General features: G+C 42.7%; 1 protein-coding gene across 1 annotated transcript in view; it reads left to right on the plus strand.

Moving 5' to 3' along the window:
- Positions 1-25,694, plus strand: part of ANO2 (anoctamin 2) — a 355,236-nt gene that overhangs the window by 10,296 nt on the left and 319,246 nt on the right. Inside the window, exon 3 of the mRNA XM_075603059.1 lies at positions 14,529-14,987. Within this exon, the coding sequence (XP_075459174.1) occupies positions 14,529-14,987 (459 nt within the window). The remainder of the gene's footprint in view (positions 1-14,528; positions 14,988-25,694) is intronic.

Here is a 25,694-nt window from a genome sequence, read left to right on the forward strand (position 1 = left end):
CAGGAGGTAGTGTAGATATGGGGATATTGGTATACAGGAGGTAGTGTAGATATGGGGATGTTGGTATACAGGAGGTAGTGTAGATATGGGGATATTGGTATACAGGAGGTAGTGTAGATATGGGGATGTTTGTATACAGGAGGTAGTGTAGATATGGGGATGTTGGTATACAGGAGGTAGTGTAGATATGGGGATGTTGGTATACAGGAGGTAGTGTAGATATGGGGATGTTGGTATACAGGAGGTAGTATAGATATGGGGATGTTGGTATACAGGAGGTAGTATAGATATGGGGATGTTGGTATACAGGAGGTAGTGTAGATATGGGGATATTGGTATACAGGAGGTAGTGTAGATATGGGGATGTTGGTATACAGGAGGTAGTATAGATATGGGGATGTTGGTATACAGGAGGTAGTGTAGATATGGGGATGTTGGTATACAGGAGGTAGTGTAGATATGGGGATGTTGGTATACAGGAGGTAGTGTAGATATGGGGATGTTGGTATACAGGAAGTAGTGTAGATATGGGGATGTTGGTATACAGGAGGTAGTGTAGATATGGGGATGTTGGTATACAGGTGGTAGAGTAGATATGGGGATGTTGGTATACAGGAGGTAGTGTAGATATGGGGATGTTGGTATACAGGAGGTAGTGTAGATATGGGGATGTTGGTATACAGGAGGTAGAGTAGATATGGGGATGTTGGTATACAGGAGGTAGAGTAGATATGGGGATGTTGGTATACAGGAGGTAGTGTAGATATGGGGATATTGGTATACAGGAGGTAGTGTAGATATGGGGATATTGGTATACAGGAGGTAGTGTAGATATGGGGATGTTGGTATACAGGAGGTAGTATAGATATGGGGATGTTGGTATACAGGAGGTAGTGTAGATATGGGGATGTTGGTATACAGGAGGTAGTGTAGATATGGGGATGTTGGTATACAGGAGGTAGTGTAGATATGGGGATGTTGGTATACAGGAAGTAGTGTAGATATGGGGATGTTGGTATACAGGAGGTAGTGTAGATATGGGGATGTTGGTATACAGGAGGTAGAGTAGATATGGGGATGTTGGTATACAGGAGGTAGTGTAGATATGGGGATGTTGGTATACAGGCGGTAGTGTAGATATGGGGATGTTGGTATACAGGAGGTAGTGTAGATATGGGGATATTGGTATACAGGAGGTAGTGTAGATATGGGGATGTTGGTATACAGGAGGTAGTGTAGATATGGGGATGTTGGTATACAGGAGGTAGTGTAGATATGGGGATGTTGGTATACAGGAGGTAGTGTAGATATGGGTATATTGGTATACAGGAGGTAGTGTAGATATGGGTATATTGGTATACAGGCGGTAGTGTAGATATGGGGATGTTGGTATACAGGAGGTAGTGTAGATATGGGGATGTTGGTATACAGGAGGTAGTGTAGATATGGGGATGTTGGCATACAGGAAGTAGTGTAGATATGGGGATGTTGGTATACAGGAGGTAGTGTAGATATGGGGATGTTGGTATACAGGAGGTAGTGTAGATATGGGGATGTTGGTATACAGGAGGTAGTGTAGATATGGGGATGTTGGTATACAGGAGGTAGTGTAGATATGGGGATGTTGGTATACAGGAAGTAGTGTAGATATGGGGATGTTGGTATACAGGAGGTAGTGTAGATATGGGGATGTTGGTATACAGGAGGTAGTGTAGATATGGGGATGTTGGTATACAGGAGGTAGTGTAGATATGGGGATGTTGGTATACAGGAGGTAGTGTAGATATGGGGATATTGGTATACAGGAGGTAGTGTAGATATGGGGATGTTGGTATACATGAGGTAGTGTTGATATGGGGATGTTGGTATACAGGAGGTAGTGTAGATATGGGGATGTTGGTATACAGGCGGTAGTGTAGATATGGGGATGTTGGTATACAGGAGGTAGTGTAGATATGGGGATGTTGGTATACAGGAGGTAGTGCAGATATGGGGATATTGGTATACAGGAGGTAGTGTAGATATGGGGATGTTGGTATACAGGAGGTAGTGTACATATGGGGATATTGGTATACAGGAGGTAGTGTAGATATGGGTATATTGGTATACAGGAGGTAGTGTAGATATGGGTATATTGGTATACAGGCGGTAGTGTAGATATGGGGATGTTGGTATACAGGAGGTAGAGTAGATATGGGGATGTTGGTATACAGGAGGTAGAGTAGATATGGGGATATTGGTATACAGGAGGTAGAGTAGATATGGGGATGTTGGTATACAGGAGGTAGTGTAGATAAGGGGATGTTGGTATACAGGAGGTAGTGTAGATATGGGGATGTTGGTATACAGGAGTTAGAGTAGATATGGGGATGTTGGTATACAGGAGGTAGAGTAGATATGGGGATATTGGTATACAGGAGGTAGAGTAGATATGGGGATGTTGGTATACAGGAGGTAGTGTAGATAAGGGGATGTTGGTATACAGGAGGTAGTGTAGATATGGGGATGTTGGTATACAGGAGGTAGTGTAGATATGGGGATGTTGGTATACAGGAGGTAGTGTAGATATGGGGATGTTGGTATACAGGAGTTAGAGTAGATATGGGGATGTTGGTATACAGGTGGTAGAGTAGATATGGGGATGTTGGTATACAGGAGGTAGTGTAGATATGGGGATGTTGGTATACAGGAGGTAGTGTAGATATGGGGATATTGGTATACAGGAGGTAGTGTAGATATGGGGATATTGGTATACAGGAGGTAGTGTAGATATGGGGATGTTGGTATACAGGAGGTAGTGTAGATATGGGGATATTGGTATACAGGAGGTAGTGTAGATATGGGGATGTTTGTATACAGGAGGTAGTGTAGATATGGGGATGTTGGTATACAGGAGGTAGTGTAGATATGGGGATGTTGGTATACAGGAGGTAGTGTAGATATGGGGATGTTGGTATACAGGAGGTAGTATAGATATGGGGATGTTGGTATACAGGAGGTAGTATAGATATGGGGATGTTGGTATACAGGAGGTAGTGTAGATATGGGGATATTGGTATACAGGAGGTAGTGTAGATATGGGGATGTTGGTATACAGGAGGTAGTATAGATATGGGGATGTTGGTATACAGGAGGTAGTGTAGATATGGGGATGTTGGTATACAGGAGGTAGTGTAGATATGGGGATGTTGGTATACAGGAGGTAGTGTAGATATGGGGATGTTGGTATACAGGAAGTAGTGTAGATATGGGGATGTTGGTATACAGGAGGTAGTGTAGATATGGGGATGTTGGTATACAGGTGGTAGAGTAGATATGGGGATGTTGGTATACAGGAGGTAGTGTAGATATGGGGATGTTGGTATACAGGAGGTAGTGTAGATATGGGGATGTTGGTATACAGGAGGTAGAGTAGATATGGGGATGTTGGTATACAGGAGGTAGAGTAGATATGGGGATGTTGGTATACAGGAGGTAGTGTAGATATGGGGATATTGGTATACAGGAGGTAGTGTAGATATGGGGATATTGGTATACAGGAGGTAGTGTAGATATGGGGATGTTGGTATACAGGAGGTAGTATAGATATGGGGATGTTGGTATACAGGAGGTAGTGTAGATATGGGGATGTTGGTATACAGGAGGTAGTGTAGATATGGGGATGTTGGTATACAGGAGGTAGTGTAGATATGGGGATGTTGGTATACAGGAAGTAGTGTAGATATGGGGATGTTGGTATACAGGAGGTAGTGTAGATATGGGGATGTTGGTATACAGGAGGTAGAGTAGATATGGGGATGTTGGTATACAGGAGGTAGTGTAGATATGGGGATGTTGGTATACAGGCGGTAGTGTAGATATGGGGATGTTGGTATACAGGAGGTAGTGTAGATATGGGGATATTGGTATACAGGAGGTAGTGTAGATATGGGGATGTTGGTATACAGGAGGTAGTGTAGATATGGGGATGTTGGTATACAGGAGGTAGTGTAGATATGGGGATGTTGGTATACAGGAGGTAGTGTAGATATGGGTATATTGGTATACAGGAGGTAGTGTAGATATGGGTATATTGGTATACAGGCGGTAGTGTAGATATGGGGATGTTGGTATACAGGAGGTAGTGTAGATATGGGGATGTTGGTATACAGGAGGTAGTGTAGATATGGGGATGTTGGCATACAGGAAGTAGTGTAGATATGGGGATGTTGGTATACAGGAGGTAGTGTAGATATGGGGATGTTGGTATACAGGAGGTAGTGTAGATATGGGGATGTTGGTATACAGGAGGTAGTGTAGATATGGGGATGTTGGTATACAGGAGGTAGTGTAGATATGGGGATGTTGGTATACAGGAAGTAGTGTAGATATGGGGATGTTGGTATACAGGAGGTAGTGTAGATATGGGGATGTTGGTATACAGGAGGTAGAGTAGATATGGGGATGTTGGTATACAGGAGGTAGTGTAGATATGGGGATGTTGGTATACAGGCGGTAGTGTAGATATGGGGATGTTGGTATACAGCAGGTAGTGTAGATATGGGGATATTGGTATACAGGAGGTAGTGTAGATATGGGGATGTTGGTATACAGGAGGTAGTGTAGATATGGGGATGTTGGTATACAGGAGGTAGTGTAGATATGGGGATGTTGGTATACAGGAGGTAGTGTAGATATGGGTATATTGGTATACAGGAGGTAGTGTAGATATGGGTATATTGGTATACAGGCGGTAGTGTAGATATGGGGATGTTGGTATACAGGAGGTAGTGTAGATATGGGGATGTTGGTATACAGGAGGTAGTGTAGATATGGGGATGTTGGCATACAGGAAGTAGTGTAGATATGGGGATGTTGGTATACAGGAGGTAGTGTAGATATGGGGATGTTGGTATACAGGAGGTAGTGCAGATATGGGGATATTGGTATACAGGAGGTAGTGTAGATATGGGGATATTGGTATAAGGAGGTAGTGTAGATATGGGGATATTGGTATACAGGAAGTAGTGTAGATATGGGGATGTTGGTATACAGGAGATAGTGTAGATATGGGGATGTTGGTATACAGGAGGTAGAGTAGATATGGGGATATTGGTATACAGGAGGTAGTGTAGATATGGGGATATTGGTATACAGGAGGTAGTGTAGATATGGGGATATTGGTATACAGTACAGGAGGTAGTGTAGATATGGGGATGTTGGTATACAGGAGGTAGAGTAGATATGGGGATGTTGGTATACAGGAGGTAGAGTAGATATGGGGATATTGGTGTACAGGAGGTAGTATAGATATGGGGATATTGGTATACAGGAGGTAGTGTAGATATGGGGATATTGGTATACAGGAGGTAGTGTAGATATGGGGATGTTGGTATACAGGAGGTAGAGTAGATATGGGGATGTTGGTATACAGGAGGTAGAGTAGATATGGGGATATTGGTATACAGGAGGTAGAGTAGATATGGGGATGTTGGTATACAGGAGGTAGTGTAGATAAGGGGATGTTGGTATACAGGAGGTAGTGTAGATATGGGGATGTTGGTATACAGGAGTTAGAGTAGATATGGGGATGTTGGTATACAGGAGGTAGAGTAGATATGGGGATATTGGTATACAGGAGGTAGAGTAGATATGGGGATGTTGGTATACAGGAGGTAGTGTAGATAAGGGGATGTTTGTATACAGGAGGTAGTGTAGATATGGGGATGTTGGTATACAGGAGGTAGTGTAGATATGGGGATGTTGATATACAGGAGGTAGTGTAGATATGGGGATGTTGGTATACAGGAGTTAGAGTAGATATGGGGATGTTGGTATACAGGTGGTAGAGTAGATATGGGGATGTTGGTATACAGGAGGTAGTGTAGATATGGGGATGTTGGTATACAGGAGGTAGTGTAGATATGGGGATGTTGGTATACAGGAGTTAGAGTAGATATGGGGATGTTGGTATACAGGAGGTAGTGTAGATATGGGGATGTTGGTATACAGGAGGTAGTGTAGATATGGGGATGTTGGTATACAGGAGGTAGTGTAGATATGGGGATGTTGGTATACAGGAGTTAGAGTAGATATGGGGATGTTGGTATACAGGTGGTAGAGTAGATATGGGGATGTTGGTATACAGGAGGTAGTGTAGATATGGGGATGTTGGTATACAGGAGGTAGTGTAGATATGGGGATATTGGTATACAGGAGGTAGTGTAGATATGGGGATATTGGTATACAGGAGGTAGTGTAGATATGGGGATGTTGGTATACAGGAGGTAGTGTAGATATGGGGATATTGGTATACAGGAGGTAGTGTAGATATGGGGATGTTTGTATACAGGAGGTAGTGTAGATATGGGGATGTTGGTATACAGGAGGTAGTGTAGATATGGGGATGTTGGTATACAGGAGGTAGTGTAGATATGGGGATGTTGGTATACAGGAGGTAGTATAGATATGGGGATGTTGGTATACAGGAGGTAGTATAGATATGGGGATGTTGGTATACAGGAGGTAGTGTAGATATGGGGATATTGGTATACAGGAGGTAGTGTAGATATGGGGATGTTGGTATACAGGAGGTAGTATAGATATGGGGATGTTGGTATACAGGAGGTAGTGTAGATATGGGGATGTTGGTATACAGGAGGTAGTGTAGATATGGGGATGTTGGTATACAGGAGGTAGTGTAGATATGGGGATGTTGGTATTCAGGAAGTAGTGTAGATATGGGGATGTTGGTATACAGGAGGTAGTGTAGATATGGGGATGTTGGTATACAGGTGGTAGAGTAGATATGGGGATGTTGGTATACAGGAGGTAGTGTAGATATGGGGATGTTGGTATACAGGAGGTAGTGTAGATATGGGGATGTTGGTATACAGGAGGTAGAGTAGATATGGGGATGTTGGTATACAGGAGGTAGAGTAGATATGGGGATGTTGTTATACAGGAGGTAGTGTAGATATGGGGATATTGGTATACAGGAGGTAGTGTAGATATGGGGATATTGGTATACAGGAGGTAGTGTAGATATGGGGATGTTGGTATACAGGAGGTAGTATAGATATGGGGATGTTGGTATACAGGAGGTAGTGTAGATATGGGGATGTTGGTATACAGGAGGTAGTGTAGATATGGGGATGTTGGTATACAGGAGGTAGTGTAGATATGGGGATGTTGGTATACAGGAAGTAGTGTAGATATGGGGATGTTGGTATACAGGAGGTAGTGTAGATATGGGGATGTTGGTATACAGGAGGTAGAGTAGATATGGGGATGTTGGTATACAGGAGGTAGTGTAGATATGGGGATGTTGGTATACAGGCGGTAGTGTAGATATGGGGATGTTGGTATACAGGAGGTAGTGTAGATATGGGGATATTGGTATACAGGAGGTAGTGTAGATATGGGGATGTTGGTATACAGGAGGTAGTGTAGATATGGGGATGTTGGTATACAGGAGGTAGTGTAGATATGGGGATGTTGGTATACAGGAGGTAGTGTAGATATGGGTATATTGGTATACAGGAGGTAGTGTAGATATGGGTATATTGGTATACAGGCGGTAGTGTAGATATGGGGATGTTGGTATACAGGAGGTAGTGTAGATATGGGGATGTTGGTATACAGGAGGTAGTGTAGATATGGGGATGTTGGCATACAGGAAGTAGTGTAGATATGGGGATGTTGGTATACAGGAGGTAGTGTAGATATGGGGATGTTGGTATACAGGAGGTAGTGTAGATATGGGGATGTTGGTATACAGGAGGTAGTGTAGATATGGGGATGTTGGTATACAGGAGGTGGTGTAGATATGGGGATGTTGGTATACAGGAAGTAGTGTAGATATGGGGATGTTGGTATACAGGAGGTAGTGTAGATATGGGGATGTTGGTATACAGGAGGTAGAGTAGATATGGGGATGTTGGTATACAGGAGGTAGTGTAGATATGGGGATGTTGGTATACAGGCGGTAGTGTAGATATGGGGATGTTGGTATACAGGAGGTAGTGTAGATATGGGGATATTGGTATACAGGAGGTAGTGTAGATATGGGGATGTTGGTATACAGGAGGTAGTGTAGATATGGGGATGTTGGTATACAGGAGGTAGTGTAGATATGGGGATGTTGGTATACAGGAGGTAGTGTAGATATGGGTATATTGGTATACAGGAGGTAGTGTAGATATGGGTATATTGGTATAAAGGCGGTAGTGTAGATATGGGGATGTTGGTATACAGGAGGTAGTGTAGATATGGGGATGTTGGTATACAGGAGGTAGTGTAGATATGGGGATGTTGGCATACAGGAAGTAGTGTAGATATGGGGATGTTGGTATACAGGAGGTAGTGTAGATATGGGGATGTTGGTATACAGGAGGTAGTGCAGATATGGGGATATTGGTATACAGGAGGTAGTGTAGATATGGGGATATTGGTATACAGGAAGTAGTGTAGATATGGGGATGTTGGTATACAGGAGATAGTGTAGATATGGGGATGTTGGTATACAGGAGGTAGAGTAGATATGGGGATATTGGTATACAGGAGGTAGTGTAGATATGGGGATGTTGGTATACAGGAGGTAGTGTAGATATGGGGATATTGGTATACAGGAGGTAGTGTAGATATGGGGATGTTGGTATACAGGAGGTAGACTAGATATGGGGATGTTGGTATACAGGAGGTAGAGTAGATATGGGGATATTGGTGTACAGGAGGTAGTATAGATATGGGGATATTGGTATACAGGAGGTAGAGTAGATATGGGTATATTGGTATACAGGAGGTAGAGTAGATATGGGGATGTTGGTATACAGGAGGTAGTGTAGATAAGGGGATGTTGGTATACAGGAGGTAGTGTAGATATGGGGATGTTGGTATACAGGAGGTAGTGTAGATAAGGGGATGTTGGTATACAGGAGGTAGTGTAGATAAGGGGATGTTGGTATACAGGAGTTAGTGCAGATATGGGGATGTTGGTATACAGGAGGTAGTGTAGATATGGGGATGTTGGTGTACAGGAGGTAGTGTAGATATGGGGATGTTGGTATACAGGAGGTAGAGTAGATATGGGGATGTTGGTATACAGAAGGTAGTGTTGATATGGGGATGTTGGTAAACAGGAGGTAGTGTTGATATGGGGATGTTGGTATACAGGAGGTAGTGCAGATATGGGGATGTTGGTATACAGGAGTTAGTGCAGATATGGGGATGTTGGTATACAGGAGGTAGTGTAGATATGGGTATATTGGTATACAGGAGGTAGTGTTGATATGGGGATGTTGGTATACAGGAGGTAGTGTTGATATGGGGATGTTGGTATACAGGAGGTAGTGTAGATATGGGGATGTTGGTATACAGGAGGTAGTGTAGATATGGGGATGTTGGTACTGTATACAGGAGGTAGTGTAGATATGGGATGTTGGTATACAGGAGGTAGTGTAGATATGGGGATGTTGGTATACAGGAGGTAGTGTAGATATGGGGATATTGGTATACAGGAGGTAGTGTAGATATGGGGATGTTGGTATACAGGAGGTAGTGTTGATATGGGGATGTTGGTATACAGGAGGTAGTGTAGATATGGGGATGTTGGTATACAGGCGGTAGTGTAGATATGGGGATGTTGGTATACAGGAGGTAGTGTAGATATGGGGATGTTGGTATACAGGAGGTAGTGCAGATATGGGGATATTGGTATACAGGAGGTAGTGTAGATATGAGGATGTTGGTATACAGGAGGTAGTGTACATATGGGGATATTGGTATACAGGAGGTAGTGTAGATATGGGTATATTGGTATACAGGAGGTAGTGTAGATATGGGTATATTGGTATACAGGCGGTAGTGTAGATATGGGGATGTTGGTATACAGGAGGTAGTGTAGATATGGGGATGTTGGTATACAGGAGGTAGTGCAGATATGGGGATATTGGTATACAGGAGGTAGTGTAGATATGGGGATATTGGTATACAGGAAGTAGTGTAGATATGGGGATGTTGGTATACAGGAGGTAGTGTAGATATGGGGATGTTGGTATACAGGAGGTAGAGTAGATATGGGGATGTTGGTATACAGGAGGTAGAGTAGATATGGGGATGTTGGTATACAGGAGGTAGTGTAGATATGGGGATATTGGTATACAGGAGGTAGTGTAGATATGGGGATGTTGGTATACAGGAGGTAGAGTAGATATGGGGATGTTGGTATACAGGAGGTAGTGTAGATATGGGGATGTTGGTATACAGGAGGTAGTGTAGATATGGGGATGTTGGTATACAGGAGGTAGAGTAGATATGGGGATGTTGGTATACAGGAGGTAGAGTAGATATGAGGATGTTGGTATACAGGAGGTAGTGTAGATATGGGGATGTTGGTATACAGGAGGTAGAGTAGATATGGGGATGTTGGTATATAGGAGGTAGTGTAGATATGGGGATGTTGGTATACAGGAGGTAGAGTAGATATGGGTATATTGGTATACAGGAGGTAGTGTAGATATGGGTATATTGGTATACAGGCGGTAGTGTAGATATGGGGATGTTGGTATACAGGAGGTAGTGTAGATATGGGGATGTTGGTATACAGGAGGTAGTGTAGATATGGGGATGTTGGTATACAGGAGGTAGTGTAGATATGGGGATGTTGGTATACAGGAGGTAGAGTAGATATGGGGATGTTGGTATACAGGAGGTAGTGTAGATATGGGGATGTTGGTATACAGGCGGTAGTGTAGATATGGGGATGTTGGTATACAGGAGGTAGTGTAGATATGGGGATGTTGGTATACAGGAGGTAGTGTAGATATGGGGATGTTGGTATACAGGAGGTAGTGTAGATATGGGGATGTTGGTATACAGGAGGTAGTGTAGATATGGGTATATTGGTATACAGGAGGTAGTGTAGATATGGGTATATTGGTATACAGGCGGTAGTGTAGATATGGGGATGTTGGTATACAGGAGGTAGTGTAGATATGGGTATGTTGGTATACAGGAGGTAGTGTAGATATGGGGATGTTGGCATACAGGAAGTAGTGTAGATATGGGGATGTTGGTATACAGGAGGTAGTGTAGATATGGGGATGTTGGTATACAGGAGGTAGTGCAGATATGGGGATATTGGTATACAGGAGGTAGTGTAGATATGGGGATATTGGTATACAGGAAGTAGTGTAGATATGGGGATGTTGGTATACAGGAGATAGTGTAGATATGGGGATGTTGGTATACAGGAGGTAGAGTAGATATGGGCATATTGGTATACAGGAGGTAGTGTAGATATGGGGATGTTGGTATACAGGAGGTAGTGTAGATATGGGGATATTGGTATACAGGAGGTAGTGTAGATATGGGGATGTTGGTATACAGGAGGTAGAGTAGATATGGGGATGTTGGTATACAGGAGGTAGAGTAGATATGGGGATATTGGTGTACAGGAGGTAGTATAGATATGGGGATATTGGTATACAGGAGGTAGAGTAGATATGGGTATATTGGTATACAGGAGGTAGAGTAGATATGGGGATGTTGGTATACAGGAGGTAGTGTAGATAAGGGGATGTTGGTATACAGGAGGTAGTGTAGATATGGGGATGTTGGTATACAGGAGGTAGTGTAGATAAGGGGATGTTGGTATACAGGAGGTAGTGTAGATAAGGGGATGTTGGTATACAGGAGTTAGTGCAGATATGGGGATGTTGGTATACAGGAGGTAGTGTAGATATGGGGATGTTGGTGTACAGGAGGTAGTGTAGATATGGGGATGTTGGTATACAGGAGGTAGAGTAGATATGGGGATGTTGGTATACAGAAGGTAGTGTTGATATGGGGATGTTGGTAAACAGGAGGTAGTGTTGATATGGGGATGTTGGTATACAGGAGGTAGTGCAGATATGGGGATGTTGGTATACAGGAGTTAGTGCAGATATGGGGATGTTGGTATACAGGAGGTAGTGTAGATATGGGTATATTGGTATACAGGAGGTAGTGTTGATATGGGGATGTTGGTATACAGGAGGTAGTGTTGATATGGGGATGTTGGTATACAGGAGGTAGTGTAGATATGGGGATGTTGGTATACAGGAGGTAGTGTAGATATGGGGATGTTGGTACTGTATACAGGAGGTAGTGTAGATATGGGATGTTGGTATACAGGAGGTAGTGTAGATATGGGGATGTTGGTATACAGGAGGTAGTGTAGATATGGGGATATTGGTATACAGGAGGTAGTGTAGATATGGGGATGTTGGTATACAGGAGGTAGTGTTGATATGGGGATGTTGGTATACAGGAGGTAGTGTAGATATGGGGATGTTGGTATACAGGCGGTAGTGTAGATATGGGGATGTTGGTATACAGGAGGTAGTGTAGATATGGGGATGTTGGTATACAGGAGGTAGTGCAGATATGGGGATATTGGTATACAGGAGGTAGTGTAGATATGGGGATGTTGGTATACAGGAGGTAGTGTACATATGGGGATATTGGTATACAGGAGGTAGTGTAGATATGGGTATATTGGTATACAGGAGGTAGTGTAGATATGGGTATATTGGTATACAGGCGGTAGTGTAGATATGGGGATGTTGGTATACAGGAGGTAGTGTAGATATGGGGATGTTGGTATACAGGAGGTAGTGCAGATATGGGGATATTGGTATACAGGAGGTAGTGTAGATATGGGGATATTGGTATACAGGAAGTAGTGTAGATATGGGGATGTTGGTATACAGGAGGTAGTGTAGATATGGGGATGTTGGTATACAGGAGGTAGAGTAGATATGGGGATGTTGGTATACAGGAGGTAGAGTAGATATGGGGATGTTGGTATACAGGAGGTAGTGTAGATATGGGGATATTGGTATACAGGAGTTAGTGTAGATATGGGGATGTTGGTATACAGGAGGTAGAGTAGATATGGGGATGTTGGTATACAGGAGGTAGTGTAGATATGAGGATGTTGGTATACAGGAGGTAGTGTAGATATGGGGATGTTGGTATACAGGAGGTAGAGTAGATATGGGGATGTTGGTATACAGGAGGTAGTGTAGATATGGGGATGTTGGTATACAGGAGGTAGAGTAGATATGGGGATGTTGGTATACAGGAGGTAGAGTAGATATGGGGATGTTGGTATACAGGAGGTAGAGTAGATATGGGGATGTTGGTATACAGGAGGTAGAGTAGATATGAGGATGTTGGTATACAGGAGGTAGTGTAGATATGGGGATATTGGTATACAGGAGGTAGAGTAGATATGGGGATGTTGGTATACAGGAGGTAGAGTAGATATGGGGATATTGGTATACAGGAGGTAGTGTAGATATGGGGATGTTGGTATACAGGAGGTAGTGTAGATATGGGGATGTTGGTATACAGGAGGTAGTGTAGATATGGGGATGTTGGTATACAGGAGGTAGAGTAGATATGGGGATGTTGGTATACAGGAGGTAGAGTAGATATGGGGATGTTGGTATACAGGAGGTAGTGTAGATATGAGGATGTTGGTATACAGGAGGTAGTGTAGATATAAGGATGTTGGTATACAGGAGGTAGTGTAGATATGGGGATGTTGGTATACAGGAGGTAGTGTAGATATGGGGATGTTGGTATACAGGAGGTAGAGTAGATATGGGGATATTGGTATACAGGAGGTAGTGTAGATATGGGGATGTTGGTATACAGGAGGTGGTGTAGATATGGGGATGTTGGTATACAGGAGGTAGTGTAGATATGGGGATGTTGGTATACAGGAGGTAGTGTAGATATGGGGATGTTGGTATACAGGAGGTGGTGTAGATATGGGGATGTTGGTATACAGGAGGTAGTGTAGATATGGGGATGTTGGTATACAGGAGGTAGTGTAGATATGGGGATGTTGGTATACAGGAGGTAGTGTAGATATGGGGATGTTGGTATACAGGAGGTAGTGTAGATATGGGGATGTTGGTATACAGGAGGTAGAGTAGATATGGGGATGTTGGTATACAGGAGGTAGTGTAGATAAGGGGATGTTGGTATACAGGAGGTAGTGTAGATATGAGGATGTTGGTATACAGGAGGTAGTGTAGATAAGGGGATGTTGGTATACAGGAGGTAGAGTAGATATGGGGATGTTGGTATACAGGAGGTAGAGTAGATATGGGGATGTTGGTATACAGGAGGTAGAGTAGATATGGGGATATTGGTATACAGGAGGTAGTGTAGATATGGGGATGTTGGTATACAGGAAGTAGTACAGATATGGGGATGTTGGTATACAGGAGGTAGTGTAGATATGGGGATGTTGGTATACAGGAGGTAGTGTAGATATGGGGATGTTGGTATACAGGAGGTAGAGTAGATATGGGGATGTTGGTATACAGGAGGTAGTGTAGATAAGGGGATGTTGGTATACAGGAGGTAGAGCATGTTTCCAGTAAGCTTTGTTATCTGGTTTCTGCTTGGTCACCCAGGTAATTTCCTGGCTGGATGTTCTGTTTGTGACTGGCTTTCCCCCGGGGTTACTGTTTACTTCTTATTCTTCGCAGGTTGTTAACAATTACGTGGATGGAAACCAGGTGCTCAGACAGAGTGGCATGTATTTTGAGGATGGTAAGAGGAAGGTGGACTATGTGCTTGTCTATCATTACAGACACCGCTCTTCCCAAAACAATGGATCCCCAGGGAATCACAGACCCCCAGTAGTTATTGTTTCTAATGGGAATTCAGTGACCCCAGAAGAGATTGGGAAAACACCACCAGAACAGTCTTTGCCCGGGGAATTACAGCATCAAAACTATCAGAAACAGAAAGATCAAAATCACCAGAAGCATCAAAACCAAGAACATCCACAATCTGGCAATGGGAATCACCCACAGCACCCCCAGGGGGCGGTAGTGGTGGAACTCAGCCACCAAGATGCCCTGGAAGAGGAGAAGACAGGTCAGAGGGAGGAGTTTGAGCGTAGCCTTGTTGAAGCTGGTCTGGAGATAGAAAAAGACCCTGAGGTAAGTAGGGTATTTAAATGGAGGCCAATGAAATAACAAGTGATGAGATCATTGATTATGTGGTCAATAATACTATTAGACATAACCTACTTTAAGTGACCTTGGATGAATCTATCGACATCAGTGAGGACCTGTAAAGCTGATGATTGTTTTCATATTTTGTTGGCTCTTGTCCAAAGCTGAGAGAGGTTGATTGTCTTCGTCCTGTGTAAAGTCACAATGCCTGTGAGGATGGGATGTTGTCGATTAGATCATCTTGATTATTAAAGTGTTGATTGTTTTTGTGTTTCAATCGGACACCAGAACATACATGAATTACTTAGGTTTGTAGTTATGATTGATTATTATACATTGCTAAACAGTTTGTCAATTACAGTATTGTTTTGATTGTGGAAGCTTTGAGCATTTCTTATGAAACTTAGTTGGTGTACCATATCCTACTTAGTTATCTAGTTGGTTAAATCCCATGGGTAGATCCCATGTTTATCTGGTTGGATAGATCCCATGGTTGTCTGATTGGATAGATTCATGGCTGCCTGGTTGGTTAGATCTCATAGATGTCTGATTGGATAGATCCCATGGTTGTCTGCCTGGTTACATCCAATGGTTGTCTGGTTGGTTAGATCCCATCAATGTCTGATTGGATAGATCCCATGGTTGTCTGCCTAGTTACATCCCATGGTTGTCTGGTTGGTCAGACCCAATGGTTATCTGATTGGATAGATCCCATGGTTGTCTGATTGGATAGATCCCATGACTGTCTGGATAGATCCCATGGCTGTCTGGATAGATCCCATGGCTGTCTGGATAGATCCCATGGTTGTCTGGTTGGATAGATCCCATGGCTGTCTGGATAGATCCCATGGCTGTCTGGATAGATCCCATGGTTGTCTGGTAGGATAGATCCCATGGCTGTCTGGATAGATCCCATGGCTGTCTGGATAGATCCCATGGTTGTCTGGTTGGATAGATCCCATGGCTGTCTGTATAGATCCCATGGTTGTGTGCCTGGTTTCATCCCATGGTTTTCTGGTTGGTTACATCACAGAGCTGTCTGGTTGGTTAGATCAATAAATATGGAACATTATATGGATGTTATTGGCACTTGATTCTCTTGTGTTATGAATGGTATAAGTATAATATTGTGTTGGAAATGGAAATAAATACTATTCTATATATTTTTAAAGTAAAATGGCCGTTCCAATAGCCTGTAATTTAAAAAAAAATGTATTGTTAATTATTTATGTCAAGGGTATAGGAAATGTCATTACTATGTCTAGCTAATAAAATGTGTTGACGTTTGATGGTGTGAAACTTTGCAGCACACAATCATTATGTCTAGTGCAACACTCTCCATCACCCCCATAGCTGAGATATTGGCAATTCTAGCAGTTGTTTGGTATTAATAGATTTTTACCCATTCAGCTCTTTACTGCCATAGAGCCCTACCCCACAGTACATCAGGACTGACCAACTGCAGTCCTCAAGAGCCACCAACAGCTCCGGTTTTCAGGATATCCCTGCTTCAGCACAGGTGATGCAGTTTAAGACTGAGCCACTGGTTGAACCACCTGTGCTGAAGCAGGGATATCCTGAAAATCTGACCTGTTGATGGCCCTTGAGGACTGGAGTTGGCCAAATCTGCGTTACATGTTAAGCCCCTTTGGCACTGAACAATTTATTATCTAAAATGAACAATGACATTTCTGTTTTGTGTCATCATTTTAAATGCTTTTGATAGTATTCTAATGAAACAATAGCAGCTGATTGCGTGGGCCGTTACCTGTAATAATGGTACACTTACTGTCATTTCCTTCCTCCTGATAGATACATATATAACAGAATATGTATATGACTCATATTGATGGGCATGTACATTAAGAAGACTCATGCCAAAATACATCAAAAATTATCTCATAATGTTACGTTGTTTGATAAACCAGATCAGGGGACTATTTAAGGTTTGATGATGATGCAAATTTTATTTATTTATTTATTTATAAAAATGTTTTACCATGAAGTAATACATTGAGAGTTACCTCTCGTTTTCAAGTATGTCCTGGGCACAGTTAATATGACAAATAATACATGGTTACAAATACAGTTACATAAATGAACAGGGTATACATTATATACAAGACATTGCATGCACAGTTAGAGAGGATGTATATTATAGGCGTATGTAACAGTTACAGACCAGATTAAAATGTGAGACAGCCTTAGATTTGAAAGAATTTAAACTGGTGGTGGATGTGAGAGTCTCTGGTAGGTTGTTCCAGTTTTGAGGGGCACGATAAGAGAAGGAGGAACGCCCGGATACTTTGTTGAGCCTTGGGACCATGAACAGTCTTTTGGAGTCTGATCTCAGGTGATAGGTGCTGCATGTGGTAGGGGTGAGGAGCGTGTTCAGATAGACGGGTAGCTTGCCCAGAAAGTATTTGAAGGCAAGACATGTGTGTTATAGTTGCATTGGAGAACAAAACGACAAATTGAATTGTAGAGGGTGTCAAGTTTGCTAAGGTGGGATTGAGTTGCCGAGCCATATACTATGTCTCCATAGTCAATAATTGGCATTAGCATCTGCTGTGCGATATGTTTTCTGACTAGGAGACTTAGGGAGGATTTGTTCCTGTAAAGTACCCCTAGTTTGGCAAAGGTCTTGGTTGTGACACAGACACAAATTTGAAGAAATAGTCATGTTTGCTTTGCAGCTTGTTGCGAGCATTACAATAATTGTCTCAGAATGTACACATACTGTATGGATTGGCCCATTATTAACAATACCACATGGCAAAAAACACTCCGGAACTGCAAAACCAAGCGTTTTATTCACTGAAAATATCCTACTCAGAAGCAAAGGGGGCTACTGCTAGCTTAGGAGCTTTGGATGTAAATCCTTTACTGCAAGTATTTAAGGCAGGGGAATGGTTTGTTGCATGTCATGTGAGCATGAGATAATTCATTTGAACCCCAAACAATATTATGCTTATTATAATTGACTGATAGCTGCAAAACATACCAAATGGATCTACAGCTGTGGATGACACACGGTAAAGGTAACCTCATTGCAGGCCCATCTGGCAGGGAAGGGATTCTTAATTAGGGCCTTGTTTACTAAGTGCTGCTGTTCTATAGGACATGTTCTGGTGCGGAAAAATAACTTATGGCCCACTCACTTGAACAGGCTCTAAGGCAGGGTTCTCAACACCAGTCCTCAGGACCCACCAACAGGACAGGTTTTGAGGATATTCCAGTTTCAGCACAGGTGGCTCAGCCATTAAGAGAACCCCTGCTATAAGGCGTCTCTCAGGAACAGAAGATGTCTTATGGAATAGCATCTCTTAATAAAGCGTGTCCTTCATTTCCCTTTTCCCCAATAGCTGTTTTGTGACGAACATTTTTATTGATAAATATCATATTTCAAACATCTACAATCTGCATTTTATTAACACAGCAAAATATCTAGTTTTACAAGAAAAAGGAGAATCCGGCTTAATATACATGAAATGAAATTGAAGGGAGTATAGCTATATAAGTACTCAAACTTAATTATGTGATGTATTGCATTACAGTAAACTGTTACGATCAATTCTCATGCTTTTATATATGACTTGAAAAAGAAATCCTACATTTCTCGTAAATGTCACTTTATGCGGCGTCATTATGACAATCTCGCTTTCTTCCATTCTAATGCAGGCGCAATTACTCATATTTGAAACAGTAAAAGCTTTTTTTATACAAATTGTACCTACAGGTAGCTCTGGCCTTTGCTTCTGAGCAGGGTATAAACTAACTGTGTGTCTTAAAGCAGAATATAATGCCTGTAAGAAATATGAAAATGTCTTTACTAACAACCATGAATAAATTATGACGTGATAAGCCTGATTTGGTGTTTCACATTGGTCGTTTAATTTCCAAGTTTATACAATATTTGTGTCAGTTTTATTTTGATTTGGAAACATTAGTTGATTAAATCGCACATATAATGTTATGGCCAATCAAATTGGAAACAATGCTGCCATGTAGAATGGCTCGTAGAGAAAAGACTTGTAAAGTGCAGGTTTAATGCCACTGGGGGAGCAGAACAAAACACACTCTCTGATTCCCTATATATTGCACATAGGCAGTTACATAGGCGGTTACATAGGCGGTTACATAGGCGGTTACATAGGCTGTTACATAGGCTGTTATATAGGCTGTTACATAGGCTGTTACATAGGCTGTTACATAGGCTGTTACATAGGCTGTTACATAGCCGGCTACATAGGCAGTGGTCCTGGTGTTTTGATTTGGGTTAATAAAATGAGTTTGGTTCTGTTGAAGGGTCTTGGTTTGGTCTTTGGTGAACGTGATTTTAGTTACACAAATCCTAAAATGCAATAACCTCAATGGCGGAGTGTAAGAGATGTGTGCAGAGGTATGCAATGGAGACCGATTTTAAGGTGAAAGGAAAATAAGGCTTTATTGTGCCTGTTCCTTTAAACACTGCAAACACAAACATAAAAGAAAAACCTACTCCACTTTGGAGAAATCACTTCACATTTTACTTCAGCCCTATCTAGCTGAGGAAGATCCCCCTGTGGGATCGAAACGTTGGACTTCTGTGCTTTGTGTTTTAATAGACTTACTGAATTTACCTGCCTGAGTGCTGTCTCCTTTAATGAGTTCTTCAGTGTTAGGTGATACCTTTTTTATTGGACTAACAATTTGTCATAGGACAAGCTTTCGAGAGTTCTCCTCTCTTCTTCAGGTCAAGTATTGCTGGACCTGAAGAAGAGAGGAGAACTCTCGAAAGCTTGTCCTATGACATAAATTGTTCGTCCAATAAAAAAGGTATCACCTAATACTGAAGAACTCATTTATTCTGCACTATCGCAACTGGACTAACACGGCTATTTTCTGCTATATATATATATATATATATATATATATATATATATATATATATATATATATACACACACACACACACATATATATATATATATATATATATATATATATATATATATATATATATATATATATATATATATATATACACACACCCAACAGTCCAACCTATGTGTGCTACGGCACTCGCTGTGTCCAGGTATAGAGGTCTTGTCGCCTTGTCTTGCTAGCAGCATACCGTCCTTCTATGTGCATTAAGACATCTTCTTTTCCTTAGTTCAGAGTTTAACACTGCGCATGCGCAGGCTGCTTGCCGGCGTCCTATGTTGCCAGGGACACTATGCGTGGCCTCCGTGCGCTAATGTGGTGCGCGGAGCCTGATCCTGATTGGCGCTCCGGCCTCCAGCGTTTGTAGTTCTACTGCGCATGACTGACATGCGACGCGCTGTCAGACTGACACGGTGTGCGGGGCATGGGTATCATTGTGGGCTATTTTGATTACTGGATTGCCTGCTCCCTGTTCGTGGCTACAGATGACCAATCGCCTTACAGGTATTGGGGGATGTGGCTCAGAGCACAGCTATGTTGAATGCCGTTCTTGATTACATGTTGGTGATTGGTTCTTTTTGTTGTGGTGCATCATGGGTGGGGGTATATATGTATGGTCACTATCACTTGTTGGTTGCACGGCCCTGAGGAAGGTCTCCATGTGATACCGAAACGTCGGCTTACGTGTGTCTATGTTTTGAATATAGGTTTTTTTTTTTTGATTAACCCCGTGCAGTTTGCTGTCTCTTTACTGGTCCTTGGATTGGTTTGTATGCTATATATATATATATATATATATATATATATATATATATATATATCAACTGTAAATATTACTGTATGTTCATTTGCATGTCTTAGACAGGTCAGCAACCCTGTCTTTCCCCATTGTCACCCAGCATACAGCGCTTCCACTGCAGCAAGGGATTCTGGGAAATGACATGCAAATGAGCACTCAGTGCCACCTTTTGTCTCAAGCTCGTATTACACAAGCCAATCCTCAAGCCAATGCATGCTGTTTTAAACACAGCTTTTAAACAGAGGCTGGGATGAGATGCAAAGCCATTAGACCTACTCACATACATGTTTCAACCTAGGGTTGCAGACCTGTCTAAGACATGCAAATGAATATACAGTAATATTTACAGTTGCTTTATGCTTTACTGTGGAGGGTTTTTGTCACTTTTTTTACCCACCATAACCTTAATGACAGTGGTGATTACCTAGTCTAGTCTCAAACCTGCTAGCCATTAAGACCAGCCTCACACTGATGATACCCATCAAGGTTGAAACATGTATGTGAGTAGGTCTAATGGCTTTGCATCTCATCCCAGCCTCTGTTTAAAAGCTGTGTTTAAAACAGCATGCATTGGCTTGAGGATTGGCTTGTGTAATACGAGCTTGAGACAAAAGGTGGCACTGAGTGCTCATTTGCATGTCATTTCCCAGAATCCCTTGCTGCAGTGGAAGCGCTGTATGCTGGGTGACAATGAGGAAAGACAGGGTTGCAGACCTGTCTAAGACATGCAAATGAACATACAGTAATATTTACAGTTGCTATATGCTTTACTGTGGAGGGTTTTTGTCACTTTTTTTACCCACCATAACCTTAATGACAGTATATATATATATACACATACACACACCCAACAGTCCAACCTATGTGTGCTACGGCACTCTCTGTGTCCAGGTATAGAGGTCTTGTCGCCTTGTCTTGCTAGCAGCATACAGTCCTTCTGTGTGCATCAAGGCATCAAGACATCTTATTTTCCTTAGTTCAGCCCAGGTGTGGGCTAAGGAATCTTTTTCCTATTTCTCAGAACAGGCTTTTTCTGAAAGTCCTAATCAACCAGGTGTAGTCTGGTTGATTGCTGGTGTGCAATTAACAAGCACACTGCTGGATTAGAGGCAAGGTTTTCCAACAGTGACAAGTCCCTGTTACACGGAGATAAAAGGAATACGTGTCTCTCCCTTCTCCTGGATATACCAAATTTGTTTTTATAATATTCTTCTATTGTTCCAGCAATATGTGTATCCATACAGCAAATTACAAAGGAATTTAAAAAGGGAAATATTTGTCATGTTACCTATAAGTATATGAGTTTTAGTATATTCAATGGACTTTGATTTTCAGAAGAAAGTACTATAAAGTACATTTATACTTTACTGTAAAAATAGATGTAGAAAATAGCAGACAAACTTCTAGATAAATCACCTCATGATTTCTAGTGTAGATAGTTGAAAATAAACCTTCTTCTTCTGGCTATTTGATCTAAACCATGTACTTACAACTTTTTTGACAAAGGAGTTTAGAGACTCACCCTCTACTCCCCCGCCATAAGTACGGAGTAATCTCAGATTCGATTGTGACTCACCATTGAAAATAAACATTCCAAGTGTGTGAAAATACAGATTCTTTGGCCCAATAAATTGGTCCGATGCAGGTTTCCTGCAGTTCCAAATATATACAGTATTCTTCTAGAGGCAGTTAGAGTAATAAGGTTCAGGCAAACATGGAGAACAGACTTGGGCTATGTATTTCTGTTCTGTTCTGACACATATATTCTCAAACAGGATTCATATAGTACGTCCTAGCTACTAATTTAACCCATGCATAGCATGAAACCATAATACAATGAAACAATCCTTGGGAAAGTCAGGGCACAATGCCAATACTCTTATCTTGGCTTTGGACAACCTTCATCTTGTACCCAAAATGTACTATTCATTTGTTCTAAAATTCCTACAAATCAATTATTTCCCTTAAATGTAATTTCTTATATTACACAGTCCAGTCTGGATAGAGTCTGGGGAAACAAAATGGATTCTAACAGACAACATGGATTCCGAATCACTCGCATTCCATTTACAATAGTTACGAACATGCAACATGTACATTTATTAATCCCCTCAGATGTTATTGCAATAAATATCTTTACTATTTAAGAAAGTGTATCTCATAAAGAAGCATAGGGTATGTTTATAGAATAACTATGCTGTATACTATATACTATATGTAGGGCCATTATTAAGTGGCACCACATCACAAAACATCTTCCAATGTCAATGGGTGTCTTTCGGATTAGCATTGCATAGAAAATATGGTAATTAATGTAAGTGTTACAGACGTTTTACTGTTGGATTATTACTGCTGCACTTTGCTTCAACTTTTGTTTTTAAAATACATTTGTATTTTGTCCTCTCATACCAGGACTCCTTTTTTGATGCCCCTGCCAATAGTGGCACCTTATATTTTTACGCACTTCATTTCCGAAGATGACTGATGAGGTTGTAAGCTCTGACTCTCGGCCTGACTCTCATACAAGTCCCATGTGGCATTACTGCAAGTTTTAGACCGATGAACTGTTCTCATGGCCCGTTATCACTTTCTTATCATCAGTTCCAATATTCATGTACTGCCTAGAAAAGAACACATTTCTCGCTCCACAAATTCAAAGAATAAGAGAGTAATTGATAAAGAATTTGTTTTACTGGATTTAGAGTTGAGAGATCTATAAAATATTTCTTTGGAAACGTCGCAGTGATGGATGGATGACGAGATATTCCCCCCTTCTTCAGGAACAAGCAATGGTGATCTATGACAGGTGGGCATTGTGAGCACATTTGTGCTGAAGTGTTACTGTGAAAAAACTACAAGGCAACATAAGTAATCAGTCCTTAGGGAAACGGAGGATTCATTGGAAACGTTTGACCGTTAATACCTTAATATAAAAATAAAAATAGAAAAAGTTGAAAATCCAGCAAAAATTATCTTACAAAACCAGAGCTCTGAGTGTGGAAATCACACACTTACATTCACCAACAATGTTGCCAGTTTCGCCAGAGGTTTGCCACTTGTCAGAAGTTTGCAGTATACAGAGGTCAGATGTCCTGAATTTGACCTACTTTACAGTCACGGACCTGCTGATTTTGTCGTTTTTTTCAGAGAACATTTTGCACGTTTCTGATGGTCATTTCAGCACTATTGCTACAGTACCTAAACCAATACTTCCAATTCTGAGACCTCCGGTCCCATGAGACCTCCAGAAGTGAGTCTAGTTCTGGAGGACACATCTCCAGAAGGACATGCATTGGAAACAGTGAAAATGGTGCAGCATTTACAATGAAGGGATAGATCCTCAGAAGTCCGTCAATTTGCACTAATAACGACCGTTACCGAAATTGGGAACGTCGGTTATTTTCCCTCAGTTTGACGGGTATCCTCAAAGCTAATGATATACAAAAATAGCGTCCTTAAGTAAAAGTAACAGTGCTAGTAACGGTAATTCTACTTGCGCAGAAACTTGTTAACAAATACACTTCATATGCGCATTGGCAAAACTGTAATGTGCGTTATTAATACATAAGTTAAAGACGCGTTACAGATGTTACCTAAAGCGAATGCAATTATTGTTATAATATTGATAAGGAAAACAGACAAAAGACAAGCGCACAACTCTCATGGTGTTGTAAGTATAAAAAGATAACACATGTAATCAGGCTGATCGTATTAGACCTTAGACTCTGGATCAAGGATTTACCGCAGTGAAGCATCCGTCTGCTTCACACAAGCGGCGACGGAATCTCTCACCGCCGGACACCGACCAGATGGATTGAGGCGGCAGCACCAAACAGCAGGACTTCCGATCCTGAAACACGATCATGGCGTCCCGGGCTCGGTGAGTCAGGGGGCCTGGCCGCCCAGGCCCCTGCGCGGCCATGCTCGTGTAATAAAAAAAAAGTGTTCAGAAGAAAAAAAAAAAAATGCCGGCGATCCCTGTGCGCATGCGCAGAGCAGAGGTCTCGGTGCACATGCGCAGAGCAGAGGTCTTGGCACGCATGCGCCCGGTGGGCTGCCCCCCCAATTGCTGGACCCCTTCGCTCCCCCCGGTCCTGTCTCCCCGCCCTTATGTGCACTCGAGGGGAATTTGGGCTGGAGGGGGACGCGCCGTGGCCAGTCTTGTTACCCCCACACCTCCCTCCCACCTTAACAGCAGCCACGGGGACCAGGGGCAGGGAGGGTGAAGCACCACAAATGCCTGTGGACCCACTCCAAATGTGGGACGGAGGGGAAGCGCCATGGCGAACCCGTGCCTGCCAACCCAACTCTCCCTGCTCCAGCCTCCTGCACCAGTCACCCACCCAGGCAGTCACCCACCCTTCAGTCACCCACCCAGGCAGTCACCCACCCAGGCATTCAGTCACCCACACAACCACCCACCCAGGCAGTCACCCACTCAGACAGGCAGTCAGTCACCCACCCAGGCAGTCACCCGCACACCCACCCCTTCAGTCACCCACCCACCCAGCCAGTCAGTCAGTCACCCACCCACCCAGGCAGTCACCTACCCAGGCAGTCACCCACCCAGGCAGTCACTCACCCAGGCAGTCAAGGGCAGTCATCCACCCACCCAGGCAGTCAGTCACCCGCCCAGACAGTCAGTCACCCACCCAGCAGTCACGCACCCAGGCAGTCACCCACACAAGCTATCACCCACCCACACAGGCAGTCAGCCACCCAGGCAATCACCTACCCAGGCAGTCACCTACCCAACCCAGGCAGTCACCTACCCACGCAGTCAGTCACCCACCCACCCAGGCAGTCACCCACCCAGGCAGTCACCCACCCAGGCAGTCACCCACCCAGGCAGTCACCTACACAGGCAGTCAGTCACCCACCCAGGCAGTTACCCACCCACCCAGGCAGTTACCCACCCACCCAGGCAGTCAGTCAGTAACCCACCCAGGCAGTCAGTCACCCACACA

This window comes from Ascaphus truei, chromosome 5 (assembly GCF_040206685.1).
Source record: "Ascaphus truei isolate aAscTru1 chromosome 5, aAscTru1.hap1, whole genome shotgun sequence".
Taxonomy (NCBI): domain Eukaryota; kingdom Metazoa; phylum Chordata; class Amphibia; order Anura; family Ascaphidae; genus Ascaphus; species Ascaphus truei.